General features: G+C 39.1%; 1 protein-coding gene across 7 annotated transcripts; it reads left to right on the forward strand.

The window, feature by feature from the left end:
* Positions 1–4,431: 4,431 nt before the first annotated feature.
* On the forward strand, positions 4,432–12,433 carry LOC135172673 (uncharacterized). 7 transcript variants are annotated; one of them, XR_010301156.1, is made up of 8 exons: positions 4,451–4,533; positions 4,586–4,888; positions 5,657–5,807; positions 7,750–8,079; positions 8,136–8,235; positions 9,222–9,494; positions 11,423–11,711; positions 12,089–12,223. XR_010301156.1 is itself a non-coding variant. In XM_064138891.1 (7 exons), exons 1-7 carry the CDS (start codon positions 4,464–4,466, stop codon positions 12,194–12,196), a joined length of 1,311 nt encoding a protein of 436 aa, XP_063994961.1. In that variant the 5' UTR covers positions 4,432–4,463; the 3' UTR covers positions 12,197–12,433. The 7 variants fall into 7 exon arrangements, 4 of the variants coding, with proteins under 4 accessions (XP_063994961.1, XP_063994960.1, XP_063994964.1 ...); XR_010301157.1 differs by having other exon boundaries at positions 11,624–11,711; XR_010301158.1 differs by having other exon boundaries at positions 9,222–9,376; positions 11,624–11,711.
* The last annotated feature ends 3,756 nt before the right edge of the window (positions 12,434–16,189 follow it).

The raw sequence follows: 16,189 nt of genomic DNA on the forward strand, positions 1-16,189 counted from the left end.
TGATCAGAATTTGATGAGGCTAGATAACCGAAACTTGATCAGAAGTTAGTCCCGTCAAACAGATCCGAATTTGATCGAATGAACGCTCGGACTATGCTGCACGGTGGGTGTTGCGTCGCAACATGTTCATAGTAATGGGCATGCCATGACATGCAATGTGCTTTTAACCATTTGTTCATTATTGACACCTGTAGCTAGGACCAGATAAGATAAGCACATTCGGGGGAATTTCGACAAAGAGTCTTTTTTCTGAAACGGAATTTATTGAGTAGAGAAAAAGTCCTCATTTTTTTCCCTTTTCCCGAGATAAGTCGTTTGTAGCCCGAGCACGCGGTCAACGTGTGTGTACCACTCGCCGTTCACGCGCACCTAAACGTTTTCCCCTTTTCTTTGTACATAGACTTTTTCCTCGATACTCTGTCTAGCAGATGACAATTATAAGCACAATACTCGATTTCCGCTTAAGTTGAACTGATCAGAATCTGATCTGAATAATCACAAGCAGACGGACTTCAGTATAAGATCAGGCCCATCTCCTCCAAACTTGATCAAGGTGATTACAACTGAACGGCCCTCAGGTTCAGATCAAGCTCACCATATCAGAACCTGATCAGAGTAATTCCGAGCAAATAGAGTAAATCAAAAGCTGACCAGTTCTTTATCAAGTCTCGCCTAATGAGTTGAACCTGGCCACCACCAGGTCAAGTTCTGATCAAACCTCAGGCTCGCCTGACATAATTTCTACTCGGGATATTGTAAATGAATGAATAAAAAATCATGCTGAAATCTCAAATTTTCATTTCCAATTTTAAACGTGAGCCAGCTTCATAAAATACCTTTGTAAAAATATCTCTTTCTAGCCTGGGAAAGATCATTCAGTATAAAGTTCATTAAAATTCGTCCCATGTTTTTTAGAATTCATTAAATTAATCAAAAATTGCTCTTTTCTTAACGCTGTCTGTTATTTTTGACATCATAAGTTGTGACGTGTTGGTTCTCAACCACTCCGCCTCTGGTAGGAGATGAGTAACTGGCCGGGGGTGACCCACCGCTGATAGTCTTCGCCCAACCATGAGCCAATCTTGGCGTATTCCTCATCTCCGGGAAATCCTGTCCGGAGTTAGGGACGGTGAGCTGGGAGCTGTCGTATAACGTCATATTGATTGTGCAATTTAAAGAATGGAACCACAAAAAAATACTTATTCTGAAAGTAAAACTCTTCACTTTTTGTTACAACAATTGCTATACAATAAAATGTAAATATTTGTAAATACTTGGCTGAAGGCCCTCGGGCGATGACCAGCTGCAAGTTCTTGCAAGAATTTGCGATGAATTCTGTTAAATAATGATAAAACTCTTCATCATTAATCATTGATTGGTACATGACAAAGAAGGTAGAGAAATGAACAGGAGCAGTGCGACACTACTATAAAAGGACTCTACAACGATATCAATCGATAATGGGTGGTTATAGAAACTTTTCAACTTATTGGATATGGGGTTTATAAATAAATATAAAATGCAGTGGATTTAACTTTAACTTTATCTTTATTAGGACGGCCACGAGGAAGAAACATCTGTTCTCTACGGATCTCTAGATGAGACTAAAAACTGATCACAAAGTCTAGAAAAATATTCGTCACCAAAATGAAAGAACTCTCGATTCTTTCTCCCTATGAAATTATTGTTTATGTTTACATATCAACACTCGGGAGACACCTCGACACCGTCCACGTTGATTCGTTTTTGTAACCGTCATTTCTCTGTTAATTAATTCTATGAACTTGACTTAATAATTCAATACAACTCTTTCCAAAAATTGCCATAGTATTATTTGCGACTTTGTTAGAATGTTCCACCAATGACGAAACAAGAGTCATATGCCGTTGAAATTTCAGAATTATTGAAAATACCATTAATTATGACTGAAGGAAAAACAGCAATCGAAGCTCATTTACAATAAGAACCGTTGCAGTCATGAGGAATATTTTCTCCGAATCTCAACTTGATATCTCGATTTCTGCGAATGCTAAAGAGAAGCCAGCAATTTTTTCGGAAAAACGGAAAATCAGAAATATCTCGGAAACGTTGTGGGAACAGGTATTTAAGTTTTTATTGATCTACATAGGGGGAATCGAAACGAAAATTTGGAGAAAATAAAAAATTTATCGGTCCAAGCAGAGAAAAATATTCAATAGAAAAGGACTATTTTTCCCGTGATTCCGGCACGATATTTAAATTAACTTCCATAATTTTACTGACTATTTTTCTCCGAGCATTGATTCTCCAGATATTTACGGAAAACCATTGAAAAGCAAATGGCTTTTTCTCGATAAATATTCGACCGATCAAGCGATTCTTGTGTCCAAAGTTAGTCTTCACTAACATCTAGGGTCTGTAAGAATTTATAAGTTTTAAAAAACTTTTTAGTCAATTTATTATTAGATTTTCTAAAATTTTATGGAAAATAACGGATTTAAATGCTTCTATTCGGTGGCACAAAAACTCCTCATCCAACATAGACGTTGATCAATTCTTTCCGTATCTGATTCTGATACCAGAAGAGATCGAGAGTTGTACTAACTAACACACACATACTCTTCAAAAATTCCTTTATCTTAAAAAAAAATCTTTTATCTCAAAACATTCAAAGATTATCTTTTTCTTAAATTTCGTTCCATTACAATCAATTGATGGTAAGATTTAAAGAGGTTAGCATACATGAAGGATCCAAAAAACTTACCACTAACAGCTACGCACGATATTATCGATTCTAGGTTACTGACCGACGGGGATTCCACGCAATTATCCATCTTATCAACAATATTGTTTTACAATTCTGAGTCACTGGCGCCGCCGTGGAAGTGTATCGTCGGTTATGGATTTCTCCTAATAATTTAATCCTATTGACCCTTTTTGGATTTTACTATTCTCTTCGTTGTTACTTTTCAAAATTAATCAGTCAAGATCATATGAGCATTAGTATGTAACGGTTTAGTTGTGTTTTTTCTAAGGTCATAAAACTGTTCTTGTTCACTCCAATTATCTTTGTTAAGTGGATAAATGCAGGCAAGAAAGAAAAAGTTTGGAGTAGGAAACTAAGTTCGGATGTCTGCTCTGAACATCTACAAGTTATTCAAATATCGAAGACGAGGCTCCCAAGTGGAAATTATGTCAGGCGAGCCTGAGTTTTGATTAGAACTTGATCTGGTGGTGGTCAGGTTCAACTGATCAGGCCAGACTTGATGAAGAACTGATCAGTTTTTGATTTACTCCATCTGATCGGAATTACTCTGATCAGGTTCTGATATGGTGAGTTTGATCTGAACCTGAGGTCCGTTCAGCTGTCATCACCTTGATCAAATTCGGATGAGATGAGCCTGATCTTATACTGAAGTCCGTCTGCTTGCGATTATTCAGATCAGATTCTGATCAGTTCAACTTGAGCGGAAATCGAGCAGTATCCTTGCAATTGTCATCTGCTCGACAGAGTATCGAGAATAAATGTGTATGTATAAAAAAGAGGGGGAAACGCCTAGGCGCGCGTAAACGGCGAGTGGTGCACACGTGTTGACCGCTTGCTCGGGCTACAACGACTGATCCGAGGAAAAACGAAAAAATGGGGTATTTCTCTACTCAATAAATTCCGTTTCAGAAAAAAGGCTCTCTGTCGAAGTTTCTCCGAACATGCCCATCTCATCTATGCCTAGCTAAAAGTGTCAATATTATTACTATGAACATGTTGCGACACAACACCCACCGCGCAGCATAGTCCGAACGTTCATTCGAACAAATCCGGATCCGTTTGATGGCATTAACTTCTGATCAAGTTCCGGCTAATTAGCCTCATCAAATTCTAATCACTTGGGTCTGATCAAATTCACATTTGGTGATATTGATCAAGTTCGGATCAGGTCCGATTGATCAAGTCCGGAACGAGTGAAGGCGTTACATGCCTGATCAAGTTCTGATCCAGTCCTCGGATCAGCACCTGATTATGACTTGATCCGAACTTGATACAAACCTGAGTTAAATTTCCACTCATCGGGCTCTTCATATAACCACGATCGAACATCACTTGCAGGTAAGTTCGTTTGGTGGTACAATGTTCCATCAGCCAGTTTTCAAGATGAAATAAGTTTTTCGAGAGGACAACAATGTAACAGAGTCGTTTTACAAATGCTATCGCGTGTGCGCCACGCAACTCTACTTAGGACTTCATTATTTTTCCGATATCTAGGGTCCGCGCTTGCCCTCTGCACATGCCACATTAAGAATTCATTTCATTATAATAGACGCATAAATAAACTATCCGCATTGACCAGAAATGGCTATCCATGATTAATCTCCTCCATTAATGAATAATGGCAGACATTCGACCGAGTTAGATTATTCATAACTGCGGTATCACATGAAGAAGTTGTCATTTAATAGTGATCGTGTCAGCGGTACAAGAAGTTCTGATGGCGTATAAACTATTTTCTTTAGATAGATCTTACCTCGAAAATAACTTGAAAATACTTACAATTCTGGGTGAGACGACTGATAATCCCACATTGTCAATGTATTTTATAATTTTTTGTAGGATCACTTCCATTGTCGATAACAGGTTTATGGAATCCGTATAATGGTAGACCAAAGTGGTTGTATCATATTTATACAATACTCATTCCTTTGTTTCTGATGCCCTTTCGATCCATGGGATTCCTCCGACAAGGTGTCTTAATGCGTCACGATTTCATCGAGTCGACGTTATCTCTGGTTGTTGGTTTATCTTATATTTATGGCTGGGTGAAAATGCTGAATTTTGTTTTGCATCGTGCCAACATCGAGCTCCTGAGTAATGTACTTAATCAGGAGAGATGGCTACCGTGTTCAAAAGAGACTGGCAAGTTGTTCGCTAAATATCTACACTGAGAGAAAAATAAAATTTTGCCAACTTATACTCTTACGACAACAATTTAAGGGAATTTTTAAAAAGATTTTCTGGCATTTCCTTGTCCGGGACAAATGTGATCGGCAAAATTATATTTTTTTCTCGGTGTAGTTTTAATTTTGCTCACTGATAATGTAGTTGCAGACACTATTTGCGCCTTCGAATAAGTTTAATGAATTTTTTTGGAAACAGTAAAATCCCAATGTTAAGTTTAACCAGATAACATGAGTTAAAGAGCTAAGTTGATCGAGCTCTCATCTAGTTGAACGAGTCGATCAAGTTGATGATTTGATTGATTGACGAGGACAGTTGGACTTTTAACCAAAATTTCGCCACTGATTGGTTGACTCTAGTTCTTCTTCTTCTTCACCGTATTTTATTTTCATTAAAAAATGACGAGGGGTTGATTTAATAAAAATAAAAACGTTGCAATTGCTTTGTAACCGGCATGTTGAAAAAAAATATCTATCTCAGGACTGAGCCGGAGAATCAAAAATATTTTAGGGAACTTTTTAAAGGGAAATGTCAGGCCTATCTGTAAAAAAAATCTCATCAGAAAATCACGAAAATGTTATCCACGTGACGACAACCTTAAGACCGTTGATAAGGGATGAATAGGGCATGATAGGACATCCTCGTGGAAATCCTTTACCTCATAAAGATGTCAAAATATGATGTGAATATCAATACATATATGGTTTGATAAAAGTTTATTTTCAGCTCAATACAGAAACGAGGTTATTTCACATACAATACGAGTAACAACAATATTTACACTGCTATGGATATGTGAGATATTTATCTGTTTACCATTTTTCTACATGGATGAATTTATGAAGAGTAATATTACGTACGAGGACCTAGCAATACGGTACTTATATATTAGAATTTCATAAGTGGGTAATCGTACATTTGGTAACGAGTGCGGAAAACTAGGTTTTTGGTGAGTGGGAGATTGGTTAGGTGTGTCTGGCACCCTTTCCCTCTGCGCTTTCCTCCAAATTATGTTCTTCACATAGTCTGTGTGAACCCCTACGTGGTTTCCCACTCCTAGCGTTGCACTCAGACATCCTTTCCTGAGTAGGCCGTCGGCCGTTTCATTGCCGAGGATGCCAGCGTGGCCTGGGATCCATGCCACTTCTAGCTGATTATGCACAGCTATCCTCTCCATCAGCTCCGTGCACTCGTTCAGCAGCCGAGAGCAGCTGATGTTCCCGCGGTGTGCCCTCAGTGCACCCCTGTTATCCGAGCAGATCTATATGCTCTTTCCTCTGTCCTACCTGTCCCGAACTATTTCTGCACATGCTCTCAGAGCAGCTAATTCCGTTTGGAATACGGTTGCGTGTGACTCCAGTCCGATGGCCCTCCGTGTTGAGGGCCTATCGGAACAGATCCCCGCCCCCGCACGATGACCAGTCTTGGATCCATCTGTGTACCAGCCCAGCCGCTTGGGCGGCGACCATTCAGCATCACCTTCCGTTAGAGTCTTCTCGTAATGAAGGTCGACGTTGAACGATCTATGGAGGTCCTACTGCGGTCTGCATGCGTCTCCTCCCCGGGACAGTATCTAGCTCAGATCTACCCGAGTGGAAATTTAACTCAGGTTTGCATCAAGTTCGGATCAAGTGAGACCTCATGTATAGTCAGGTGCTGATCCGAGGACTGGATCGGAACTTGATCAGGCATGTAACGCCTTCACTCGTTCCGGCTTGATCAATCGAATCTGATCCGAACTTGATCAATATCATCAAATGTGAATTTGATCAGACCCAAGTGATTAGAATTTGATGAGGCTAATTAGCCGGAACTTGATCAGAAGTTAATCCCGTCAAACAGATCCGGATTTGTTCGAATGAACCGTCGGACTATGCTGCGCGGTGGGTGTTGTGTCGCAACATGTTCATAGTAATAATATTGACACTTTTAGCTAGGCACAGATGAGATGGGGACGTTCGGAGGAACTTTGACAAAGAGCCTTTTTTCTGAAACGGGATTTATTGAGTAGAGAAAAAGTCCTCATTTTTTTCCGTTTTCTCCGGATAAGTCGTTGTATCCCTAGCAAGCGGTCAACGTGTGCGCACCACTCGCCGTTCACGCGCACCTAAGCGTTTTCCCCTTTTTTTTGTACATAGACTTTATCCCCGGTACTCTGTCTAGCAGATGACAATTGTAAGCACAATACTCGATTTCCGCTCAAGTTGAACTGATCAGAATCTGATCTGAATAATCGCAAGCAAACGGACTTCAGTATAAGATCAGGCTCATCTCATCCGAACTTGATCAAGGTGATGACAGCTGAACGGACCTCAGGTTCAGATCAAACTCATCATATCAGAACCTGATCAGAATAATTCCGATCAGATGGAGTAAATCAAAAACTGATCAGTCCTTCATTAAGTCTCGCCTGATCAGTTGAACCTGACCACCACCAGATCAAGTTCTGATCAAACCTCGGGCTCGCCTGCCATAATTTCCACTCGGATACGTCCGTAGCAAGGATGACCGCATGACCACTCCTAGTTCATAATAGTGTCATACCTATTTCAAGTATAAAATATATAACAGCAAATAAATAAATAAAAGACCCTTCATTTTTTTCTTTTTCTTTTTGTTTAGTGATATCCCACGAGACAAAAGATTACTTTTATTACTCGTATTCGGCTGTATTTTTATTCATCACAATGTGCCGAAAAATATTACTTCCCCGCACCAGAAAATGAAAAATTACATTGAATGATATACAATAAAATATAATTCAAATTAAATATAATTATAATAAAACGAAATATAATTAAATATAATTGGTTTTGCAGTTTCGCCGTGAATGAAAACTTCTTTGTAGGAATGAATCTACGTATTGTATCGATACTTGATTGTTTATTAGCGACTCTCATCGCCGCCGCGACTGTATCGAATGATTGTTGCTGCTTGTGCCAGATGTATCACATCACCAATCAACTCAGATTACTCAATTTTCGCCTGCGTCAATGCTGTTCCATCGATATTGATTTCCAGAAAATAGAAACCTCGAAAAAATCTCATACATTCAACTTTGAGTGTGGCTACATATATTCACAGAAATCTGATTTGACTTCAGTTGGAGAGTTCATCTGTTGTATTCAGCATTATCAAAGTATCGTACGGTAACTGTTGGGCTCGACCAATTACTACACATAAATCTACTAAACGTCTATTACAGAATGGTGAAAATAATTAACAAAGTCTACGGACCTATTTTGTTGCCGCAGTTGATGACTAGTATGATGACAATATCCTTCGCGGCTATTCATATATTGGTGGTAAATTATATTGATTAGCTAATAGAATATTAAATTGTTGAGAACAGCTTTTGTCATAATGGAAATTTTTTCTCATCAAATGTACGCCAGACAGGATTACAGTAATTGACTATTGTTTTATATGAATAACATAAAATCAAGCTGATAATTTTTAATAATTCAGTTAGTCAAAGCAAACCTCCCAATTGAAAAGAATAAAATCAGGAATATTTAAAGTTGATGAAAGGAAAGTCATTTTGAGGGCACTAAAAAGTTGAAGTGCCCTGAGTGGTAATTTTTTTGCTTCTGATTAATTTCAAATTCAAGTTCAATTGAAGTTTTAAATTTCGAGATTGTAAACTAACAAAACTACTGAATGACATAGTAATTTGCATTTTTTAACCATCGGTAATCTAAAGTAGACAGCTATTCATATTTCTATTTTTTGGTTTGTTTCAATCTCCATTAAATGACAATTTTTAACTGTTCCATCTTAAAGTTGCGATGCATAACATGGAATACGTGAACAAGTCTTTGAGAACTGGTGTCACTTCACGTTGTGTTCAGTCTGAAAAAAAGGTTTGATTCATATTGTGGTTTTACGTACTGCATACAGCTGATCGCCTTCGAGATAGAAAGACGATATTATACCGCTTAAAAATAGGCTGGAAAAATGCGCCTTGAAATGGGCATCAGTGAGGACAAAGTTCTTATGTGTGAAGTGTGCCGATGGTCCGTGTTACCAACCTAATTTATGTCCTTGTACTTTCTTGAATAGGAACTGCTCCACTGAAATAAACTAATCCATTAGAGAATAGCTTGATTTATCAATATTTGCAAATAAGTATTTTCAAATTAGTGAGTGTCAATTTCAAAATTTTTTTGGGCGTCATTGCAATCTGGCCTTGTTAAAAGCAACTGCACTTCGTTCTCATGCAATGATTTATGTTATCAGTTCACCAATATTTTAAAAAGCTACGTTATTAATGGACTGATGCATCATTCAGACAAAAACAGTCACCTTCGAGGAACCTGGTTCAGCACTATTCATCATAGCGGGTGCCACCAGCTGCCTAGTGCAATTGTCGGCCTACTGTTGGGGAGGAGATGGCATAATTATGGAAAGTAACCGTACCAGTACAGCGATTTATACATGTATTTGGTATGAACAAGATCCAAAATTCCATGCCAATTTAAAAATTTTCGTTTCCATGTGTCGGAATACACTTGTCGTCAACGCCTATGGACTTTTTGATCTTTCATTGGTCACACTGAAAAATGTAAATAAGATTCCAATATGATGGTTGTTATTTCACTTATCACAGAGTGCCTCATAAAAAGGTGGAGAAATTAGTCAACACAAGATTTTGATATCTATGAAACCGAAGACTTCTTCGAAATTCTTTCATTACAACAATGCAAGATGTTCAAAGCATCGCATTCCAAAATCATTCACGGCGTCTTAATCGTTTTGATGCTTATCACCGAGATTACCAAATAGATAAACCTTATCAATAAAATCGGAAAAGTCAAGATCCAATCCTTGATGAAGAGAGCTTTAGAATGATCTTCCGAATTCTAGAAAGCATCAAATACACAAAAATACATTTTAGGTTAAAGTTAGCCCTCCCGGGGGGTGCAACGAGGGACGAAGATTAGTTTTATTTAAAAAATTAGCCTCCTAAGTCTAATTTTTCCAACAAAACGACCCAAAAAGTGGCTGATTGTCATTTCATCCCAATTTCCGTCATCTAAAAGTCTAATTTCTATCCATAATTTCTTTTCGTGTAATAGAATTCACGACTCAGCCATGTATCACTTTGAATGGGTTGATTTCCATGATTATAATAACACCCCCAATGCTTCATAACGGAACACTCAAAATTCTGTATATTTTCAAAATCATTTGTGGATATCGTGACTCTTGGGAGAGTGACGCGATTTTGAATGGTTTGACCACGATAAGGTCCCGAAGAAGACTGACGGAAGTACACGAAGCATCCTTATCTGATCAACTACACTTCGCAAAAGTCAGGAGGTGCTCGAACATTAGAGGTTGGATTTTTCCCAAATCTCCTTCATGCTCTTGCCTTTTGGATGCTACATCCCTATTATAGCATAGAAATAAAGGTCCTATTGAAGTGGTTCGTCGCGGGTCTGTCTTTGTTCTGTTTACCAATCAGAAGAAAGATGACCATAGAACATTCTTGAAGGGACTAATTTATTTTCTTTCTCCCTCTCCGGGTGGCTCTCAGCTTTCGAGAGCTTTGTTCCTCAGGTCAGTCTGGCATAGAACGCTGCATTGACAAGTCGTGCTAAGTTTTCCGACTTTTTTGTATCATACGCGTTGACCCATTCGGTCTACGAGTACCACTCACATACGAGCAAAGGGGACATTAATTAATAGTGATAACGTGTCCAATATTTATTGACCTTCGTCTGACCGTTGTTCTCTTCTCCTCATTGACAGATTCTCTGTTCGCTAGGTAGCTGACATTGATGCTCAAAATCATTGCTCCTAGCTTTGAAGATCATCAGTTCGTAATTATGCAAATAAGCTTTTAAGATTATCGTTTACGGAATTCAGTCTCCGGGAACACTCCAAGGTCGATCCCAACGCCGCCTTCGACCCCCGGCACCTCCTCAACAGGGGATATTTTCAAGTTAATTCTCATTCGTACCACCAACCAGTACAGAATCACCTGCGCTGAAGATGAAAACTGCAATGTTTACAACATGTCGGCGCAATGCTGAATGCCGCATTTGAATGCGGCATTCATCCGGAAACCAACTATACCATTGAGCATGGCCTCATAATTAAAACTTACAATGAATTTAGATGTTCAATTTAGAAAAAATCACGAAGATATGTTTTCGTTTTTGTAAAATCTGAAATTATATTGGCAGTAAGCCAATATTCTTCACACATCATTATGAGGCACCCTGTCCATGCACATATCACATTTCTTTCATTATTTGCATCCTCACTTGCCCGGTCAGATAGAATTATTGAGCGATACTGAAACAATACAGTTGAAAATTTTGTATTGGTTGTATTGGCTATATTGACAATATTTTCGACTTTCTTTGCTCTTATATTTCATCTTTCTAAACTAGAAGTACAATTCTCCGGCCACAGGCGTCTTCATCTTGTATTTTTTCTCTACGTCATTATCTAAATATTCACTCTTTTCTGATTGGTATACAGGTACTGGTCAAATCCTATTCAGCTATGGCTCTCATAAGTAAAGCCAATGCATAATCAACGTATTTAATAAAAATGTGTTAACATTGTCGTAAAAATCATTTGAAAATGCAAATAATGATGAAAAATTATTAGAATAATATCAGTGAGTCAGTGAATTGGTTCAAAGAAGGTAATGTCTTTGCTTTAATGGGCAAAATCTAGAAGATTACTGAATAGAAAGCAGATGGATACAGGTCCTCATCCCGATGAAAAGCGCACAACATCGAAGATAAAGTTTGTGATAATAAAGGTATATGATGCGGCAATATTGTGATAAGCTCACGGAACCTTCCATTCACATCACACTCATCAAAATCCAAAATCGATACAACTCAAAGATCCAGGCAACTTCGAGCCCATGGCGCAACGCAAAACCATATGATAAAATCCAAGTACATTCTGATACCATTTCATACCTGTCATCTATACCTTTTATATCATATTCACATCGAACATTGGATGACTGACATTGGATCCTACATTGGATGATTGACAGCGCCTGTCCAGTCAAATTATCATATCCACATATCGAATGAAATTGAATGGGAATACGGGGATAATTTATTTCTTAGAAATTAGCTAAGTCCAGCGGAAAAAAATTAATTTTTGCGTTTTATCCAATTGCAGATCAGGTTTGTCAGCGGTTTGATTCAGGCATTATTGATGGAATGCAGTATTGCATGTAGCATTGGTGACGTTCGGCTCTATTTCTGCGGAATCTGTCGATGTGAATAATTGTTCGTCGTTAACATTGTAGTGTAGGATCAAAATCAAATTAAAGGATAAGTGATTAATTTATTTTACGAAGGTTACAGAATAATATAAAATCAAACACAGTAAAAATTATCTTAGGAGGATGAGACGAATATCCTCACGCGTCCGCGGTCAGGTCACAACTTAAACTCAAAACACACTAAACTCATACCGCAGCTCACACCCGAAAATGCCCTGTCTTCTGTCCTTTTCTTCTATTGCGCGTTTTCTTCCCTGAGTCCTTAAACAATACAGGGTCTGTCCCATGAGTGATCCCACATGGCCGGACAACACTTACCATTGAACTACAAAAAATCCTTAGAACTCGAAATACAACTAACACAGATCTCTCACGTTCGAGACACACGTCTCCTTTTCCTTGCATTCCTTATTTTGAACAAACAAATAAAATACATTAAAGTCTTAGCGTCTAAACAAATCTTAACGTCCACTAGAGTTAAAATGTTCTTTCACACGTGCACAAATATCTAATACAACAAAACACTCACTCATTCATTCTTTGTTTATTTCACACATTCCACAGTAGTAAACGTTTCATTTTCTGTCAATCTTTGTGTTTTGCAAAATAAATAAAAAATCGGTATAAGTATGGAAAAGAATAAATTGTACTACGTTCCATTCAAGCGAAAATTGCATCCTAAATACTGGCATCAACCAACGGAGTTTTGAATGCTTACAAGCCCAATAGTTATACGTAAAATTTTCTAATAACAATTTACCAGAGTCAAAAGCAAATTGAAAGGTGAATGTAAAAGGAGCTAGTCATTACAAAACCTAGTCAACTACAAAAGTTATTGAACTACGAAGGTTCTTGGGGATGTTACATTATTCTCGTGGTATTCTACCCAAAGCAGCCCATCATCAGGTTTCCTTGAACCAGTATCTTAAGAACTCCACTCAGAAGAATGACAAAATAAGAATCATCTGGACCGAGTGAAGAAGCCTTTGAAATCAGCAAGCAGAGCCTGGCTTCCATCGCGCTGACAGTTCTCTTAGAACAAACAGCGCCTCTCATACTCACCGCTGACGCCTCCACAATAGCCATTGGAGCTGCTTCAGACCAGATTGAAGACAACTCCTTGACACCAATCGCCTTTTTCTCCAGAGAGCTTAATGACACCGAGACTAGGTATTCCACCTGCGACCGTGAGTTACTAGCTACTTAGCTTAGCTTAGCTTACTTTTGCAATTAAACACCCTTTGCACCCCGATGTCCCCTGAGAAGGGGATGCTTTGCACTTAAAAATTGCCCCGCCATGAAATTGCCAACGCGCGAGTAATAAATTTTTACCGAACAAATCGTAAAGTTTCAGCTTTGATTCACACTTAATACGAGATTCAACTTCGCTGGCAGGTTACGCTTTGGAACGTAATTTTCACGGGACTTTTCTCGTAATCTTTATAGAATTTTTCTCTCCGTGCACAGAATGATATTTCCGTAACCATCCACCAGCTCGAATTAGACCTTTCTCATCAAGTTGTGGACTAAGATTGTTCAACCGGTTCTTGCTTGGAAGGGGGTTGCCTTGCTGGAATAGTGAGAGTTCGATGTGGAAGCCTTCTCGTTGAACAAGTTGGAATCCTGATCTCTGATGTTTGGAGTTTGTGAAGAGTGAGGTGATAATAGGAAAATCGTTTTATCCATCTTAAACACCTTGCTGTGATTTGCTGGAGCCTTTCGAATGATGAATATTGGTGTAGACAAGGATTTGTTGATGGTTCAGTGATATGGAGACAGGTGATTTCTTCAATTCAGGTAATTGCTTGGGGATTTTGAGGAGGAGATGAGGCCAATGCTCTTCGGACTATCGAAGCCAAGTAGGTCCATGTCTCCACTCGATATTCTTGGTGAGGTCTTGGATTCGAGACACCCTATTGGTCACGAATCGTTGGAAGAGATGAGAGGAAGTTTTAATCCAATGAAGAGCGACAGTGAAGTCAGATCAAAACACTTCCCGTTGTGGTGTGATGTTTGTTGACTTCTTCACTGTGTGACATAGATTTGAGAGGATTTCCATTGTACACAGCTCTAGTCCAGGGATGGTGTGATTACCTTTTAAAGGTGTAATTCGAGATTTAGCGCGATAGAGGTGCACCTGGACCTTATCAGTCCATTCAGTAGTCTTCAGATAGATCCAGGCTCCGTAGGCACTTTAACTTGCATCACAGAAACCATGTACTTCCAATCTTTCTTGTAGACTTGATGTGACTTGTCGCTTGAATTTTATTTCATTGAGAAGAGGAAATTGGGATGCGAATTCGTTCCATCTAGTGTGAATTTTTGTTGGTGTGGAATCATCCCAGTGTAATTTAAGCCTCCACAGTTATTGCAAAATGATTTTTGCGTGGGTTATTACTGGATTGAGTAAACCAAGAGGATCGCAGATGCGAGCTACGTTCGATGCACTGGTTCTCATGGTGATCGCATCTGTGGTGGCTATGAGGTTGACAGTGTACACAATACTCTCACTCTGTAAATCCCAATGAATTCCTCGAGTTTTAAGTGTAGGATTATCTCCACCGAGCAGTTAGAGATTGATAGTTGATTCTGGAAGTTCTTCGATAATTCTTGGAGACTTGAAAGCACTTTGTCGTAGATTAAACCGCCTGTCCTCAGCAGACTGATCATTTCGTTTCGTAGATGTAAGGCTTCTTCAAATGTTGATGTCTCAGTGAAGAGATCATCAACGTATAGATTCTTTTTAAGTCGTGATCTTGCTAATGGATACTTGTCGTATTCGTCGTCAGCCAAGTGATGTGGGCGTCTGACTGGAAGGAATAAAGCAGAGGAGAGTCCAAACGTCACATTTTGTAACTCATACTTATTGATATTCCCCTTTTTTCGCCAAAGTATTTATTGATATTTGGCATCCTCTGGTCTGATCAGTACCTGGCGATACATTTTTTCGTTATTTCCAGTAAAAATGTAATTACCGAGTCTGAATCTCAGTACTAGAGAAAGAATGTCCTCTTGAATGTTTGGCCCACCCATCAGAGCTTCGTTATGCGAGACTCCAGTGCTAGAGTGTGCTGAACCATCGAATCCAACTCTGGTTTTGGTGGTGAGACTGTTCTCTTTAAAGACTACGTGGTGAGGAAGGTAGAAGCCGTCTTCAACTTCTGCGTTAATCCTTCTCATGTGACCAAGATCCATGGACTCATTGATCACCTTGGTGTAGTCTTCTGCTAGCTTGGGATTCCACTTGAATTTCCGTTCCAGTCCATCCATGAACCATCTCCTTTACGCTTTGCAGATTTCCGAATGAGATCTGGTGTTGCTTCCTTCAAATCATATATCCATCCTATTTCAGCAAATAAATTGCGTGTGACTGTTTCGCGGTTCAGAGGGGTATTGCCCAATTCGGCCGCTTTATAGTCGCATGGAAAAACGTGATGAGCTTGATCAAAGTGAGTGCAGGTGGACAACTAAATTTGAGATCAGGCTGACCTGACCAAAATCTGATCCAAATTATTGCAGTAGGACGGACCTTAGCCCAAAATCAGTTGTGCCTCATGCGAATTTGATCAAAGCAATTGTAAACACAATGCTTGATTTCCGCTCAAGTTGAACTGATCAGAATCTGATCTGAATAATCGCAAGCAAATGGACCTCAGTATAAGATCAGGCCCATCTCATCCGAACTTGATCAAGGTGATTACAGCTGAACGGACCTCAGGTTCAGATCAAGCTCACCATATCAGAACCTGATCAGAGTAATTCCGATCACATGGAGTAAATCAAAAACTGATCAGTTCTTCATCAAGTCTCACCTGATCAGGTGCACCTGACCATCACCATGTCAAGTTCTGATGAAACCTCAGGCTCGCCTGACATAATTTCCACTCGGGTAGCTATATTATTTTCAAAGCTATGGACGATAAACGATGCGATCCCAAATCCGCGCCCCTTTTGCTCTAGGATGGCTAGGAGCCGAGAAAAACGCGAAAAACGAA

The sequence above is a fragment of the Diachasmimorpha longicaudata genome, chromosome 2 (genome assembly GCF_034640455.1).
Source record: "Diachasmimorpha longicaudata isolate KC_UGA_2023 chromosome 2, iyDiaLong2, whole genome shotgun sequence".
In the NCBI taxonomy this organism is placed as follows: domain Eukaryota; kingdom Metazoa; phylum Arthropoda; class Insecta; order Hymenoptera; family Braconidae; genus Diachasmimorpha; species Diachasmimorpha longicaudata.

What these genes read in the sequence shown, in the direction of transcription:
- LOC135172673 (XM_064138890.1), top strand. Translation starts at nt 4,464, where the DNA reads ATGGCGTATAAACTATTTTCTTTAGATAGATCTTACCTCGAAAATAAC. An exon ending in GAAAATACTTACAATTCTGG is followed by an intron (nt 4,534 to 4,585) that starts GTGAGACGACTG and finishes AATTTTTTGTAG; the next exon opens with GATCACTTCCATTGTCGATA. An exon ending in CATTGGTCACACTGAAAAAT is followed by an intron (nt 9,495 to 12,088) that starts GTAAATAAGATT and finishes ATCCAATTGCAG; the next exon opens with ATCAGGTTTGTCAGCGGTTT.